Here is a 17,885-nt window from a genome sequence, read left to right as displayed (position 1 = left end):
TATATGTCATGAAGTGTTGTTTTAGCATTTCTGAACCTATATCTATCATTTGTAGGAGAAATAATTGTTCTGTTTAATAAAATTTAAAATTTTGTGAAAACACTTTGAAACAGCAAGAGAATTTGACAACTTATACTTTATTCAAAGATTTTCAGGATGGAAAAAGAAATCAGTGAGGGTTTGGAGAAGTTGGGGAATAGAAAGTTTTTACAAATAAGTGTTTCTTACATGTAATACAAGTTTAAATGAATAGTTGCAGGATACCTGAAGCACAACATCTGTACTGATTTAAAATGAAGCTGGTACAACATATGTTAAATTTGGTTGCACTTAGTCCATTTAGATTTGGCTGGAAGAAGTGATTAAATAAAGGGACTTTTTTACACACACACACATGCATACATAGGGCTCTTCATGAGCAGCCTGTTGCAAATCAGTATTTAGTATTTGCTTGAATTCAGAATGACATTGTTTAGTTTGCTTACAAAAGGCAATAAGTGTGTCAGAAATAAGACCCAGTCTGCATTGAATATGAGCATAAATTCTAGTATGGTAATTCCACAGCTCCACAACACATACTTGCATTTATTTCATTCACAAATGTACATATAGGTGTTTAAAATAACAAAACAAATTCGAAAATTTAAGTTAAGGGATTACTTAAATTAAAAGAATTCTGAAGTAATTTTCTCCCTGATGATTGTGTTGTGTCCATATGTGTGAGCTTTAGGATCTCCAGTGATACGTACTAGTAGATGACACTGTGCAAATATATGGGGACTGAACCCTGAACACCTAAACTTTTACACACCTTCATTGTTCTGCCAGATTTCTGGAAATATGCAATGCAGTAAGGATTTGAGAAGTTGCTACTAAGTACTTTTAGGAAGCAGTTTGGCATTTCTGAATTTTTGTTTTCAGAGTCTTGGTGCCTTGGTAAAATTTTTCATTACAAAAAATATTTCAAATTACCCAACTTCTATTTCCACCAAAAAAATCTATGTGGACTTTTACTTACAGTGTAGTTAATTTATTTTCTTGGATTTAGGTCATACCAACTGTCAGTTGGCCTTTTCCACTTAAAAGTTCTCAATATTCTGACATCTCTTTAGAGAAACTGATTATAGAATCGTTACATTCTTTTAAGTTTACTTAATGTAAATAGTTTTCAGGCCTCCGGACTTTTCGTTATGCTTATACTGAACAAAGTAATTTTTAATGGCTTCTCTGTTTCTTTTGGTAATGCCATATTCTAAAGTATTGTGTTCTTCTGGTTTTTGTAAATATCTTGAAAAATTTGTTCCATAAGAAAGAATGTCATATTTAATCTTAATGCAGGATCAATCAAAAAAAATGTCCCTTTGGAATCAGAGTGTACAAACATGTGACTTGAAATAATGGTGCTGTAATATACTCAACTGAAGGCTTTTAATAGTATCTTTCACAATACCCATCAGTTATTTCAAGTTTTGCTTTTAAGTTAATTAAGCATGCTTTGGGGAGTCCTTTTGTTAATTTTTTTTTTTCTGCAGTGGGAGCAGCTGGAGATACACTGATGTCAGAAATCAGAGTACAGGTGTAGAGTAATTCCCAGTAGGGCTCCAAAGCAAGCATTTACTACTTTTCTTGTCTCTCATCAGTGAACTCAGTTTTGTCAGTGCATATACTGAAATTGAAATCATGCAGAGGAATGTAGTGTGGTCCCTGAACAAGAATCATGTGTGAATTTAAGGACTGGTTCTCTATCACAGTGTAGCTAAGAAAATAACTCAATGCTGCCTTTGAAGAACTCAATCCTGTTACTACTTCTGCTACTAGTCTTGTTGACTCAAATTTTTAGATGCATTCATAATTTTTTTTTTGGTGTTGAGTGTGGAGCCTGACTTGCATATATATCATGTACTATTCTTGCAGCTGAAGTCAGTAGAAGATCTGTTTAAAACAAGTAATGATCTACAAAAATGCATATATATATAGCTATTCTTAAAAACCTGTGTCTTGATTTAGAAATAAAAAGTTGCAAATATTATTATCTTTATGTAACTTCTTTCCTCTTAGCACAACGAAGATTACACTTTTGCTTTCCTATACAGGATATTGTAATATAAAGAAATGTTTGTGAACGATCAAAATACTGTAGTGTTTAACAGTACTGAAATCTTGATAAAGAAACAAATGTTTGTTTTTGAGACTAAACTTAAATGATAGGAAACACTAAAGTTGTAAGGTGTTTCAGTAGACAGTGAAGATAAAAGAAAATATTGATGAATTAATCATTAGTAAATTATCATGTATTTCCATATTAATGTATAGTTCCTGAGACTGGAAGTCACAAGGGCTTTTTCTAATTGAGGAAAATGGAAAATACCAGCATTATGTACCTCTTCATCCCAGGTAAAACTTGTCTGCCACCCTAAGTAAAACTTGGGAGTGACTGACAAGATTGTCAACTTTGTTCTCTTTGGAAACACTGGGATTTCTGTTATTCCAGGGGCTTGCTGACAAGGCATTGGTAGGGCACCCAATTTCATCAGTGTTGTAACATTGTAAGTGAGGCACTTCCTAATGACTCAAGTCAAAATTGGCAATCTTCAGTTTTGAGTGGTTTTGCAACTTGAATAGACATCTACTGAAATGTCATGACATAATTATTGCTTGTGAAGAAGTGAGTAAGCTGCTTACCAAATGACTTTCCCTTGTTCCCTTTCCATCGTTTTTTCTATTAAATACTTGTTTTCTGAAATGTGTAATCATGGATCAGTGGTCAGTTTCATCTCCTGCTCCGCCCAGTCTACATCTGCAGTTAATACATGTTAGATACTTCTTTTCAAAGCATTATTTGAGAAGACAGTTTCTCTCCATGGAGCTGTAGCATCTTAATCTATATTGGTTTGGTTTTACGTGTTCTTAATCATGTTGCTTTGGACAGTTCCATTTTTTTAACTGCCAGCACTGCCAATGTCGAGTTGCCGGTAGTCTGCCAGTGTTTAATCATCGTATGAAGCAAAATAGCATAGAAAGCCAGGGGCATATATCTAACTGGTATGTTAGATTCTCTTTCTTGAAATTATGTTGCAATGAAGTATTAAGCCTTTTTAGTTCTTGCTTATAGTTACATTGATCATTGCGTAATGGACTTCTGTGTCTAATAGACAGATATGGTCACAATTTTACCAGTTACACAACTCTGCCTTTGGTAATTTAAAAATTTTTATTTTACACACATAATCTAGGTTTTCCTGCCTCGTTTTTACATCCAGTTATTAATATTGTAGCTTCCTAGTTAGTTTAAGGAGTTCCTTAAGGTATTACGGAGTCTTTATTGCGATACCTTGATCAGATGTGTAGGAAGTACAGCTGCTTTTGCATGCTTGGTATAGCACGTGTGCTGAGGATTTTTTGTGATACTGGAGCAGTTCTTCTGTAAGGAAGTTTATGGCCAGAGGCTGTTGACAAACACAATTAGTAGTGCTTTCCGTGTTTCCCATCCATCAGGATGCAGGCACCGTGGGTGAGGGATTGTACATGGTGTTTCAGCAGAGATAGCTAGGTAATTTCACATAATCATGTCAAAGGCTAGTTGTTTGCCTTGTGATGGGGGAAAAAGAGGGTAAAGGACCAATAGATCAGATGGTGGTGATTGAGTGACATTAACCTCACCTGCATCCTGGTTTTTGTCACTGCCCTCAAAAAGAGGGTATTGTAAAAGCCACTGTAGGCTCTTTGTCATGTGATTGCTAGATTATTATTGAATATTATTTAGCAGTGATAACTTCGTAGTTGCTTTCTGTATTGCATGCTCAGTTTTTCAGTTTTTTTATTCCTTTTCAACGTTCCAGGATCCTTGATTGCATTCGTTTTAGATAGCTTTGAGCACTTTGGAAAGACTCAACCAGATAGGATTCAGTGTGAATAAAAGAATATTCTGAAATGATTCCAAATGCTTTTTGTCTACTATTTGGAGTTTGTTAAGCTTTGTTAGTGGAAGAGGCAAGTCCAAAATCGAGTCCATGATTGCCTTTAACTAGCTTATCCTTTGGAGTTCACTTGAAACAATCAATAAATCTGTTTTTTACAGAGCTGCTTATTAAGCTAAATACTGCATTTAAGAACCAGAATGTCTCCTGTGAGTGGTTGGCCAGGTACTTTTGTAGAGCAGCACTTGCTCGCTGTATATATGAATTTTCTTAGAATGTTGAAAAAGAAGTAAAAATTATGGAGTGTCATATTTAAAATTGTTTGTAAAATGGTCCTGCAAACCCTGGGAGGATTTTTTTTTTGTTGACTCATGTAATGATTTCAGTAGGCTTACCCTGAAGTCTTGTGCATCATACATATTATACAAGACTCCACGGCTGAGTGGAGTGTTTCTTTATTACACTTTTCTGTGTATGTTAATTCTGTAGTATAATGTTCTGTTCTTGGAATTCCTTTCAGAATTATCCTCTTGGATTTGACTGCCACCTGCTGTTGTGCTTAGTAGAGCTAAAGATACAAGGTGTAGAGGAATAAATGATGTCTTTCTCCCAACTGTTATCTCTCATATTTGTTCTCAATGGAACTCTATATTCTTCACTATTTGATGGTGTATCTGGCCCCATCTTTCACTTAGAGTAGCTTTGCTTCTCTCCTATAGGGAATGACATGATATGGTTGCCAATTTGAAAGAGCCATTCTTTAAGCATTTCTGTCAAGGAGAAAATTGTATACTGCAGCCTTTTGCTCAGTAAAAGTGCAGCTGACAGAAGAAGACCTGCAAAAATTGCTGTTATCACCGAATAGCTCTTTCTAGAAAAGCACCTCTCGCAGTGGATGCATTCAGATCAAGGAGAGATATCTCTTACTATAGGTATCTCTGGTGTGTATATGAATGTATAAAGGAGAGTAGAAAGCAAAATGTGCAGGCAGAAGGCAAAGAGAAACTGAAGGAGAGAAGTGAGTGAAAATAGTGTTTATTTGTTCTCTGCTTTAAATTATTTGTGTGGTGTATTGATGAACAAGAATCAGTCTTAGTAATTTAGAGTGCTGTTAAAGATCAAACTACACCAAGACTTAAGATTCCCTGCAAAACATAAAATTGGCAAGGGGTCTAAGACTATTTATAATTGCAACAGCACAGTTAAAGCATCAAAACAAATGTCTGTCATAGATTTATGGTGGGGAAATAAAGCAAGAGAAAATAATGAAATCTAACTTAAAAATTTCAGTTAATTTTTACGTGGCAAAATCCTGTATTACCATATTTACAGTGAGACAAATAGTGCACGTAGGCACTCAGCACCTGTGAAATGAGATACAAAAATACATTTTGCTTTGAGCATACATGTGGCATTTAATCTGTGATATGTCTAGTATGAGAGTATAGCTTTAGGAGTTTCTTGTAAAGTGTTTATGAGAGCTGGCAAGTATCACAGAATTGTAGAATTGTTTAGGTTTGAAAAGACCTCTAAGATAAGAGTCTAACCATTAATCTAGCACTGCCAAGCCTGCCACTAAACCATGTCCATAAGTGCCACATCTACACATCTTTTAAAAATCTCTAGGGATGGTGACTCAACTACTTCCCTGAGGAGCAACCTTTTCTGTGAAGTTTTTCCTAATACCCAACCTAATCCACCCTTGTTGCAACTTGAAGCCATTTCACCTAGTTCTATCACTTGTTACACGGGAGAAGACCCACCTCCTTTCAGGCAGTTCAGAGTGATAAGGTCTCTCCTGAGCCTCCTTTTCTCCATGCTGAACATCCCCAGCTCACTCAGCTGCTTCTCGTCAGACTTCTGCTCCAGATCTTTCACCAGCTCCATTGTCCTTCTCTGGACATGGTCCAGCACCTCAGTGTTTTTCTTGAATTGAGGGGCCCAAAGCTTTACACAGGATTCGAGGTGTGGCCTCACCAGTGCTGAGTACAGGGGACAATCACTGCACTCGTTCTGCTGGCCACACTATTGCTGGTACAGGCAAGGACACATTGGCCTTCTTGGCCGCCTGGGCACATGCTGGGTCTTGTTCAGCCAGATGTCATCCAGCACCCCCAGCTCCTTTTCCACTGGACAGCTCTCCAGCCACTCTGCCCCCAGCCTGTGATGCTCCATGGGGTTGTTGTGACCCAAGTTCACACACCAGGCCTTGTTGAACATCGTCAAATTGGCCTTGGCCCATCAATCCAGCCTGTCCAGATCGCTTTGCAGAGCCTTCCTTCCCTCCAGCAGATTAACATTCCTACCCAACTTGGTGTTGTCTGCAAACTGTTTGAGTGAGGGTACACACGATCCCCTTGTCCAGGCTGTCAGTGAAGATATTAAACAGGGCTGGCCCCAGTACTGAGCTGTGGGCAACTCAGTTGTGACCTGCCACCAGCTGGGTGTAACTCTTCACCACCACTCTCTGGCCATTCAGCCTCTAGACAGTTTTGTACCCAGCAAACAGTGCACCCATCCAAGCCATGAGCAGCCATTTTTTCCAGGAAATGCTGTGGGAAGTGGCATCAAAGGCTTTACTAAAATCCATGTAGACAACATCAACAGCCTTTCCCTGTTTATTAAGAAGGTGATCTTGTCATAGAAAGATGAGGTTGGGCAAGCAGGACCTGCCTTCACAAACCAGTGCTCGCTGGGTCTGCTTGCCTGGTTGTCCTGCACACGCTGTGTGATGGCATCCAAGATGATCTGCTTCATGACCTTCCAGAGAGTTCCATGGATGCTCCTTCTGACCTGACTGGAGTTCCATGGGTACTCCTTCTGACCCTTCTTGCAGATAGGTATCACGTTTTTTTAACTTCTAGTCATCTGGGACCTTCCTGGTTAGCCAGGATTGCTGGTAAATGATAGAAAGTGGCTCATCTGGGCCCACAGACCTGTGTGTTTCTGAGATGCAGCAGATCACTGACCATTTCCCCTTGGATTATGGGTGCTTCATTGTGCTCCCTGTGTCTGTCTTCTGGTTTAGGGGGATGGATACCCAGAGAACACCAGGTCTTGCTGTTAAAGACTGAGGCAAAAAAGGTATTAAGTGCCTCAGCCTTTTCCTCATCTTTTGTCACTGTTTTCCTTTTAATGCAGTAAGGGGTAGAGATTGTCTTTAGCCTTCCTTTTGTTGATTATGTATTTATTATCTTTTATGGCAGTAGTCAGATTAAGTTCTAGTTGGTCTTTGGCCCTTCTGATTTTCTCCCTGCAAACCCTCATGTCATCCCTGTAGTCCTCTTGCCTCTTCTTCCAAAAGCCTTAAATTCTCTTTTTTCTTCTGAGTTCCAGTCAAAGCTCTTGGCTCTCTGTTCAGCCACATCAGTCTTTCTCACTGCTGGCTTGTCTATCAGCACATAGGGATGGCCTGCTCCTGTGCTTTTTAAGATTTCCTTGAAGAATGTCCAGCCTTCCTGGACTTCCTCCCAAGAGACTTCTCAACCAAGCCTCTCAACAGGGCATCATCTCTCTGAAAGCCCAGGATCTGCTGATTGCTTGCTTCTCTGAGAATTGAAAACTATCATTTCACATTTGCTCTGCCCAAAACAGCCTCCAGTCATCACGTAACCCACAAGTCCTTCTCTGTTTGCAAATAACAGGTCTGGCAGGGAGTCTTCCCTAGTAGGCTCCCTCACTGGCTGTTCTCAGGCAGTTACCTTCCACATGCTCCAGGAACATTCTGGACCAGTTCCTCTCTGCTGTATTGTGTTTTCCACAGACACCTGGTAAGTTGAAGTCCACTGTGAGAATGAGGGATAGTGATTGTGAGACCTCTCCCAACTGCTTATAAACTATTTAGCTTTTCTCTTCATCCTGGTTGGGTGGTCTTTAACAGACTCCCACCAGTATTGCCTTGTTAGACTTTCCCCTGAGTTTTACCCTTAACCATGTCATCATTATGCCCTAGACTCCCTAAGATATGGGGCTGCTCCACCACCTCTCCTTCCTTGCCTGTTTCTTCTGAAGAGTTTATAGCCATCCATTGCAGCCGCTCTCACTGTCTGTGTCATCTCATGCCTACATGGTGGCAGCTATTGTCATAGTTTTACTGCTGCACAGTGGCTTTCAGCTCCTCGTGGTTGTTGCCTGTGCTGTGTACATTGGTGTAGAGGCACTTCAGCTGGGCTATTGATCTCACTAACTTTTTGGGGGAGCAAGCCCTAAGTCTTACATGACCGTTCTCAGTCACTTCCGTGTTTTCTCACATATAATAACCCTTGTGTCCTTACTGCAGCATGGATCTCCATTCCCTACCCCCACTGAGGCAACAGACCAAAGGACCTTTCTAACATGTTGTCCCCCAGTGGTGTGCTGCCCTGAAGTATACCTCTAGTGAACGTGGGTTTATCCCTTCCCCCCTTCAAATCTAGTTTAGTCTTTCAGTAAGCCCTGCTAACTCCTGTGCAGAGATCCTTTTCCTCCCCCACTTTGTATCTGGTGTGCCGTGTCTGTTGCCAGCAGGCCAGGTATCCTATATACCAACCCATGATCAAAAAACCTTTAAAGATAATCTAAACCAACCCCCTGCCTTTGTCAGGAGTATCTTTCACTAGACCAGGTAGTTTAAAGCCCCGTCCCACCTGGCCTCAAGTATTTTCAGTGATGGTGCATCTACCAGTTCCCTGGGCAACCTGCTCCAACATTTCACCATGCTCATTGAAAAGTTTCTCATGTCCAGTTGAAACTCTACCCTCTTTCAGTTTGAAACTGGTTCCCCTTTTCCTGTCACCACAGGCCTTGGTAAAAAATCTCACTTACAAGCCCTGTTCTCCTTGGAGCCTTCTCTTCTCCAAGATGAACCACACCAACTCTTTAAGCTTGTCATGGAGTGTGGCCTTCTCACCATTTTTGTGGCCCTTCTGTGGAGGTACTCTTAACAAGGAAAGGCTGAGTATACTAGGCCTGTTCATCCTTGAGAAGAGACATCTGAGAGGGGACCTCATCCATGTCTATAAGTATGTGAAGGGAGCGTTTTGAGGATGGAGCCAGGCTCTTCTCGGTGGTGCCAAGCAATAGGACAAGAGGCAATGGGCAGAAACTGATGTACAGGAAGTTCCTCCTGAATCTGTGGAAGAGCTTTACCCTGCAGGTGACCGTGCACTGGGACAGAATTGCCCAGAGATGTTGTACAGTCTCCCTCACTGGAGATACTCAAGAACTGTCTGGATGCAATCCTGGGGAGTGTACTCTAGAATGGACCACCATGGTCCTTTCCAGCCTTACCTGTCCCGTGATTCTGCATCCAAACAAAGTTATTGTAACTTGAAAATAATTTTTTTGGATTGTATGTTAGTTATTTCTGGGGTTTTTTTCTTGTGTATTATGTTGTACTTTGATTACTACAATTAAGGCTAATAGGTGTAGAAAAATGTCTGAATTACACTTTTCTCAAAAGACTGTAAAAAATGTGGGTTTTTTGGATCTCTACATGTTAGAACATGTTGGAAACTTTCAGTTTCTATTAGCTTGTAAGGGGATGGATAGCTTTAATGTTCTAATCAGTAATAGTAGCACTTACAGACTTTTTTGTCAATAGTTTTATAATCTTCTCACTGAACAGTTCCACATGCAGGTATATGCAGAAGAAGGCAAAATTGACCATTATATTGAAGTAACAACTGGCTAATCATTGGCAGTGTTCTTTGGGGTGGAAATAAATGCCATATGAAATGTGTAGCACACTGACCTCAGTGTCTGTTTATTTGGATTTATACAGAGATGAGTGTGTACAGAAATTCTCTGTGTAAGGTGATACTGAGTGGTGGAGATTTTTGGGTTGTAGCTAAAGCAATTAAGATTTTTTTTTAAATTTGTGAGCATTGACATGTTTCATCTTTGCATCTATATGACAGTGGATCAAGAACTTGGTGATGGCTTTGAGCAAACTGAAAATGGTGGCCACTGCCTAATTGATCCCTGCATTGGATCAAGAAACTGCATTTTCTTTTTAAAATTTAAAAAAAAATATTTTCTGAATTTTCTTTCATTAAAACTATGAATGAAAAGCAGTAGGTGGATATAAGATGAGAGATAGCAAAGTGGATGTTGTTTATAAAATTTAACAAGTTCACCTGTCATTTTTCAATAGTTTTTACATGTACTTTATAGTAAAAATGTCTTTTTTTAAAAAAATAAAGATCCTTCTCTTTTCTGTTGCTCATATTGGCATGTGTTAATTAATGGAAATAGTGAGTACATACAGAACAGTATCATATGAATGGTATAAGGTTAATGCATTGTTGTGCAGCTGCAATGCTGAGTAAGACATGGTTTATGTGGGTTTAATAAGTGAACTAACCTTGGAAGTTGAAAGAGCCCTCAAACCCAGAAAAAAAAAAAACGTGTACTAAAAATGAAGGCGTGGGATTATCCATATTATTTTTAGGAATAGTTATGTAAGCTCTTCATTTTGTAATTCCAGACCTCTTCTATTGGATAGCTATTTTGTTTTGAAGATGTAGAAAACAACTCCAGAAATTAAAAACTGGAATGCTCTTTCTTTAAGATGTGACTTCACATGGAAATTACTCTGTGCTACTGCTTTTTGTTAATATGAGCTGCAGTTCAAAGGAACATATAATGCTCATTTAATAAGTTCTACCATCTTTTTTTTTTTTGGCATCTTAAAATGCACTCATGTTTAACCGATTCTCAACATAGCACTCGAAATAGCAGTATTTGGACACCAGCTGAAAAAATAGGTGGAATACCTTATGAGGGAGGAACATGCATCATTCTTTTGTTTAACAACTTGCTTCAAGAGATTTTATTTTTGGGGGTACATTTGTGTCGGAACTTTTTTTAAATTTTCATCTGCTCAACAGATTCTGAAGGAAGTGGTCATGGGAGTGAAGATGCATCTAAGGACAGTGGTGAAGGTTCCTGTACTGAATCAGAAGAAAATATCTTGGAGGAGGAACCGGCAGAAGAGAAAGTAGAACAGCAACAGCCAAAAACCTCCACTGAAGAAGAGGTGCCAACAGCAGACAAAGAGGTAATTAAAACTGAAAAGAAAGAGCAAGAAGATGAAGAAGAAAAGCCAAAAAAGAAGAAAGAGAAGGAGAAAGCAGCTGAACCTGATGCTGTGGCTGATGAGCAAACAAATGAACCAAAAAAATGGAATTTGCGCAGGAACCGACCTCTGCTGGATTTTGTATCGATGGAAGAACTAAATGACATGGATGACTATGATAGTGAAGATGACAATGACTGGCGGCCTACTGCTGAGAAAAAAAAAGGAAAGAATGCACTGCGGAAAGAGGGGAGTGATGGAGATAATGAAGATGATGAAGATGACGGGAGTGGAAGTGATGAGGATGACAATGATGAGGAAGGTAATGAAGAAGATAATAGCAGCACCGCTAGCGATGGAGGCTCCAAGAAGAAGAAGAGTAAAGTTCTTAACAGGAATAATGCAGATGATGAGGAATTGACAAATGATAGCCTGGCTCTTTCACAAAGCAAGAGTAATGAGGTAGTGCAACCAACTTTCTATAATATATCTGTTGACAAGTGGAATCTACTCCCCAGTAGCTATTCTGTTAATATTAAAAGTTAAACTGATTGGCTGGAGTTGTGTTTACACAATAATAAGTGAATAAATGAAGCAGGAAAAATTATGCTAAATAGGCACTGCGTATTAAATAACCTTGTTTGGACCATTTGACCAATCTAATGCCACTAAAGTCAATAGAGGGACTTCTCTTGGCTTTAAGGAGATTGGATTTAGTACTAAAACAAATAGGAGGTCCAGTATGCAAACCAACGTGTTAACGAGACTTCTAGTTCTGTTTTAATGTAAATGTTGTATACTTGTAATGTTCTGAAGGTTAAATGCATCTGTGATATAATCATAAAACAGATAAATGAGACATTACTCTTTGCCCTTTTTTGTGACAAACATCAGAGTCTGAACACAAAGTTCACTTATAGAAGAATTTTAAGTAAAGAAATGTGCACACTAGGTTTAAAATCAAATAGAATAATTATGATCATTTATGTTGGATTTGCTTATATAGTCACAAATGAACTAACTTCTTACCATACTAAAAGCATTTGGGTACTATGATTATTATATTAAATATCTTCTGATTACAGAATCTGAAAATTACATATATAAGTGTTTAATAAAGTAACCTTTTTTTTCCCTATGCACAATTACAGTTGCCTTGAAGATTGTGCCTGTGGAAAAATTAGGATACCAGGTTGTCACTGTGGATGACTTCATGTTCTGCTATAGCAAAATTCTGAACAAAATAAACAGAATTGCTGTAAAATCTACATGCAGTTTTCAGGAAATAGTCACAATGTCAACATAATATTTGGTAAATGGTAGTAATACGACATTTTTTAAAGTTCTGCTGTTCCCTTTAAACTTTATTTAAATGTGTAAAATGACAGGGAACTAAACAGTATTTGAAAGAATTAGCTGTGTCCATTTCAGATACTTTGATAGGTATTATATATATATATATTTATGTATAGTGAGATATATATATTTGTGTATATATATATTATTGCACGTGAGCTGTGCTGTTTTTATTACTAGTAATAATTGAGATTGAAAAAATAGCATGATTCGTTTGGGTTTTTTTCTTTTTATAACTTTTTGTATAGGCATCTTCTTTCCTTGTCAGGCTCTGTGATTCTAGTATTATTATCTTCATTTTCCTGGCTCAGGAGCTGAAAGTGCTGTACCAATACTAATGATCTGAACTTGAAACAGAGAGAGGCAGTTTTTTTTCAGACTTGCTTCCCGTATCAAAATGGAGATGTGAGGCTACATTCTTAGTGATATATTCTTCAGTATAATTTCTGTTGGCTTGGAAAAATAGACCTGTTTCGGAAACCCAGAGCTGTCTCTGGTATGTCTTCTGTCAAGTTTCTTAGTATGCATGGATATCAGATTCTATTCTTGACTTAGATTTGGAACAGTGATCAGAACATAAAATTTGAAGTTCAAATTATAGTTTTGTAAGTAACAATTTATCTTTATTGCATGTAAAGTGCTGTACTGTTTCTGAGTATGTCTTTATCAAGAAGTCTTGCAAAAGTGAGTATCTATAGACTGAATTACAGACTGTAATTTTCAGATTTCTCTGATACTCAATATACTGTATTGTAACAGTATACTCTCCACTGCTGCAGTATTTTGAATTAGTAAAAAAGAAAAAGGGTAAAGAAAAATCTTCTCTAGCAGACACATCTAGCAAAATCTCATTGCACTGCAGAAAGTGAGTTCTTAGAAAAAGAGATGTTCAAATGCGCAATTAATTTAGGGAAGAATGTTCAGGTAATTAGTTCTGAACATATTGTAGCCCTTTATATGCATTCTTTCTTCTTTCTTTCCTTTGCTTATTTTTGGAGGATGGAAACTAGGGAGGGTGTTGGGAAGGGGTTGTTTGGTTCTTGTTTCCCTGTGATTTTTATTTCTTTACATTTTATGAAAATATTTTGAGGTCTGCACATACATTATTTTAACATGTGCTGTAATTAAATACCAGATGCTTTTCCATTGTATTATGCACAGAATACAAGCTTAGCTTTCTTTCCTGAGGTCAAGCATCATTAGTAGGTAAATGGTGTTTTTCTGTTTTTATAATTACTACCACTTTATAGGACTCTTCTATTCTCAGTGAGATGGTTATTGTATTTTGAATTTTTTTTTCCCCTGTGAAGTTTAAATTCTATGGGCTTATAGATTGAAATGCTCACTTTCTTCATTAACACCACAGAAATGGGAATTACATGGTGATCCAGCTGAAATAGTATCTCCCACTTCAGTAGGGAGCAGGACTTGTTCAGGAGTTGCAGCAGTTACTGTTGTATGGAAAAGTTCCCATGTTTTAGACAAGTAGGGTCTCTCAGGTGCTTACATAGACTAAGAGCAGAGGAGAGCAGCACACTTTCCAGATCACTCCCTCTCTGTGCCTGCCTAAAAACAATAAGTTGCTCAGCTGCCTTTTTTGACCGGCTGGCTGTCTTCACATGAGGTGAACCTGAATGGATGGGGATCCTAACATTAGAAGAAAAATTTGATGTCCTTTCATCATTGCTTGTTTGTTTGGGTCTTTTGGTCCATGTTTGCATAGGTTCTCACTGCCTAGACAACCAGTGTTATTTCACTCTTGTTTTTACAATGCAATTCTGTTTCTTAATTTGAAGTAATACTTTGGTGGTTTTTTTTAATTACCAGACCTTGGGCTTCTATAACAGTAGAGATTACAAATTTCTTTTAAGCTTCTTTCAGTGAAGCCAAATAACAGTTTAAGTCGAAGGTACTGTCAGAAAAAGCTGATTTCTGTGGAGTTGTCACAGGCATCGGAGAAATCTGTGCCATAGCACAGTTAATCTGCCAAAGTTAGGGAGCATCTGCTGCCATTTTCCTATCTGTAATGTGAATGGTAAGCTAAATGTGGGTATTTTGAGTAATGATGGGCTGCAGGAATGTCCCAAGCTTATTGCTTTCCTCAAAATGCTTCATCCTAAAAGAGGATGTTGGAAGAAATGCTCCGTAAGTCTGAGCTCTGTTTAAGAGAATCTTCTGTTGTTCACAATTAATTGCCCTCCTGTAAGCAGTGTGACTCTGTGAATGTTCCTTTCTACTTCTACATGAGCTCATGTTCCCTTCGGCATAGTATTGGTGCTGTATTTTATAAATGGGGGACTGGAATTTACAAAAAAAAAAAGTTTGAGAGGGCATCTTCCACCCTAATTTTTTTTTTTTTTTTGGATGCCACAGCAGTTTTGGAATATTTTTGCATCTTTGACATTTTGAATGGTACCATTGAACTCTCGGGCTCTGCTTTGAAACTATTGCTGTTTCTTTGTATTGCAATGGTTATTTTTCACTATTGTGAAAAATATTTTAGCCTATTTTAGCATCCTTATATGCCTTCGTATTACCAGTGAAGGTAGTTCAAGCTCAAGTATAAAAAATAAATGAATATGTATGGAGGCCATGAAACTACAGAAGAGACAGTGGCTCTGTCACACAATGATAATAATAAGAAGACAGTTTTACTAAGAAAACTAATTTTACATACAACTTTGGTTTATGAAGCACTTCTCTGTGTTTCCTTAGAAAAATTCCCCGTTAAAACCCACATTCACTTTAAGAGCACTGGTTCATATTGCAGGTCGGAAGAACAGGGCAGTGTGCATGTTCTGCAAATCCTTACTCCTGTGTATAATCAGAAGAACATACAGTTTTTATAAATCATACAATTTTGCATAGAGATGCATAAATTTGCATTACAACAAACTCATACAGAGTTGATAATTTTTTACATTTTATGTAAATGAAAACTTGGCAGGCTTGTATTAGCAGTGTATTCTTGGATTTCTCAGATGCATGAGATTTTTTTAATTTTAACAGGATGAAGCAGTTTTTCTGAATGCTGGAACATTTGAATGTCACCTTTGGCCTTTTTTTAAATTTTGATTTTAAATGGTGTCTTAGGTATTCCTTTTTGTAGAATATAAATGGTTCAAAGACATATGTTTCTGTCTGAGGAAATAGCTCTCCTCTGACCTTTGGATCTTAACAGGTCTATAGGTTGCATTGAGATCCATGCATCCCAGCTCTTGCATTCAGGGATGAAATGTTTGAGCATTTTGACCACAAAGAAGCTTTTAGCCTTGTGAAAATAATGCTCCATGGTTTTTTGATTGTTGAAAAATTGAGCAATTAACAGATCTTCTGTTTGCTTTAAATAAAATTGAAGTTCCTGGCATAATCAATGTGTCTTCATTTTTCAATATTAGGACTCACTGATCCTTGAGAAGTCTCAAAATTGGAGTTCCCAGAAAATGGACCATATTTTGATTTGTTGCGTTTGTCTTGGAGATAACAGTGAAGATGCTGATGAAATAATCCAGTGTGACAACTGTGGAATAACAGTGCATGAAGGTAATACAACCCTTCATTCTCATTGCAGGAGGAAAGCATATGCTTTGCTTTTAATAACATTTTGACTCGTGTTCTTCAAACAAAACCTTTCAATGCTGGGGGTATGTTTTTGTAATGCTACATTGATCTTTTTTAGTGGTGTAACACCCATCTTCTGCTTTAGCAAAGCAAATACAAGAACCTGTGGGATGGGATGTAGTCTACAGATACTAATACAGTGAATGACAGTCTGCAAATATTGGAGCTATACACTGTATTTTCAGGGCTTTAGGATATTCTATATCTTACCTATATCTTACCTAGTTCAGTATATTAATTTGATTGCCTAATTGGGATATAAGATAATGAGAATAGGATACCTTCTAAAAGGGAAGGTTATTTCACCTATATTTTTGTTGTACCAAAATGGCAGAGAGAAGGGGAAGAAGAAAGGTATACTCCATGGCATTTATTTATAAGTGAAATAGGCTTTCATTCTTCAGAAGTGTACAAGGCATTTATTTAAGTTATGTGACTCCCTTAATTTAAAAATTTTTTGAGCTGTTTAACATGTCCTTCTAGGTAGGAAGTGGTTTTATAAATTCCATGCTCACGCGTCGGATTTCTCATACTAGATTGAAAACTGTTTCAAAACAGTATTTTTCATGCACTAGGATGTATTCAGTTCTTCCCTTGAAATCACTTAGGAAACTAAGGATAGAATTTCTGTCCTGTGGGTTAGGTGCCTTATATTATGTGTCCATGTGTACTTTCAACTCTTGAACCTGTTGTGGTCTTTTGAAGAACTGATCCATAATGTCTGTCAATTGTTGCTTAGAGAGCAGTTTAGTTGACCTAATTTATGCTGAGCTGAATCACACTCCACGTGCCTTTGAGGGCATTAGACAGGTCTTATTGCCTACTATAACTGTTAGGCTGCTAAATTTATGTGTCTCGCAGATCTCCTTCCTCTGTATCCATGAAGTTTTTGAAAAGTAATGTGCAGAATATATCTGATTTGGGATGCAGTAACTATCTAAAAGTTTTATAGAATCTTGATAGATCTTCTTCTTTCCCTAGCATAGTCTAATATTAACTCATGAGGAACAAAAAAAGTGTCTTTTGCTGATAGTTATAAATGCATGTTTGAGAATTCCCCGAACATTACATCCAGTCAAAACATCCAAATTCTAAAGCTCTGGAGCTCCCTGAAGATTCTTCTGGAAGATTTATTTAATGATTGTAATGATTGCTAAAGTGAAGAATGATTGTGATAGGAAAATGATCGTCTGCCACTTTGGAATGAAATGATGGCAAATCTGTTTTTTATTTAAGAGGAGTGCTTTAAAAATCCCCAAAAGATCACTTCCTCACTTCGCTTAGTTTACTAAACTTTTGTCCCTACAAAAGGAAGATTATAGCTGGCTTTCCTCTACAGGAAAGTAGTTCCATAGTTCAAAAGTCACTTGAATTTTAGTAGTTCTAAATCTGTTTAAAAGTAATGGCTGCTATTCTTTTTACAGTGTTCCCAGCAAAGATTCCCTGTAGTCCCACTGATACAAAGAGTACAGCGTGTATGTTTCTTTTGTTGTCATTGTGACAAAGTAAAATAGATTAATTCAGAAGATTTAATTTGTTAGTTTCTTCTGGTAAGTTCTACAGTGTGTACCAGGTAATTGACTATAGATGTTGGTTAATTTTTCACACTTGTGGTTGAGTGTTTAGTTAGCTCTTTGCAATTAATTTTAATAATAAATACTTGGAAGTGTATACAAAGCAGTTGTGAGGTTCTGTTTGAATAGGTGAATTCTTAGAGGAAAATAAGCAAGCTGTGTATGTGAAAGTAATTGATGACTGTGATAAAAATGCAAATTTCCACAGCAACAATTTGAAGCTGAACAATTCGGAGTTTTACTTGACATTTTATGTGTATGTTTCATTACTAGATATGTATGAATATAGTTTCAAGTAGAAATGGACATTTATTTTGCTGTGTTTGTTTCTGTACTTTGATATTTTCTAATGATAAGTAA

The 17,885-nt window shown here is 37.5% G+C and overlaps 1 protein-coding gene across 6 annotated transcripts in view; it reads left to right on the top strand.

Moving 5' to 3' along the window:
• Positions 1 to 17,885, top strand: part of PHF14 (PHD finger protein 14) — a 163,973-nt gene that overhangs the window by 2,402 nt on the left and 143,686 nt on the right. For all 6 annotated transcript variants that reach the window (XM_042042817.1, XM_042042814.1, XM_042042816.1 and 3 more), the window contains exons 3-4: positions 10,787 to 11,436; positions 15,729 to 15,873. In XM_042042817.1, coding sequence (XP_041898751.1) covers positions 10,787 to 11,436; positions 15,729 to 15,873 — 795 coding nt within the window. The remainder of the gene's footprint in view (positions 1 to 10,786; positions 11,437 to 15,728; positions 15,874 to 17,885) is intronic.

Source organism: Corvus kubaryi, unplaced genomic scaffold (assembly GCF_017639235.1).
Source record: "Corvus kubaryi isolate FWS band 111438036 unplaced genomic scaffold, C.kubaryi_AGA036_p1.0 37398, whole genome shotgun sequence".
Lineage (NCBI taxonomy): Eukaryota > Metazoa > Chordata > Aves > Passeriformes > Corvidae > Corvus > Corvus kubaryi.
The sequence above is the reverse complement of the archived record's forward strand: the minus strand, read 5'-3'. Positions and strand labels throughout refer to the sequence as shown.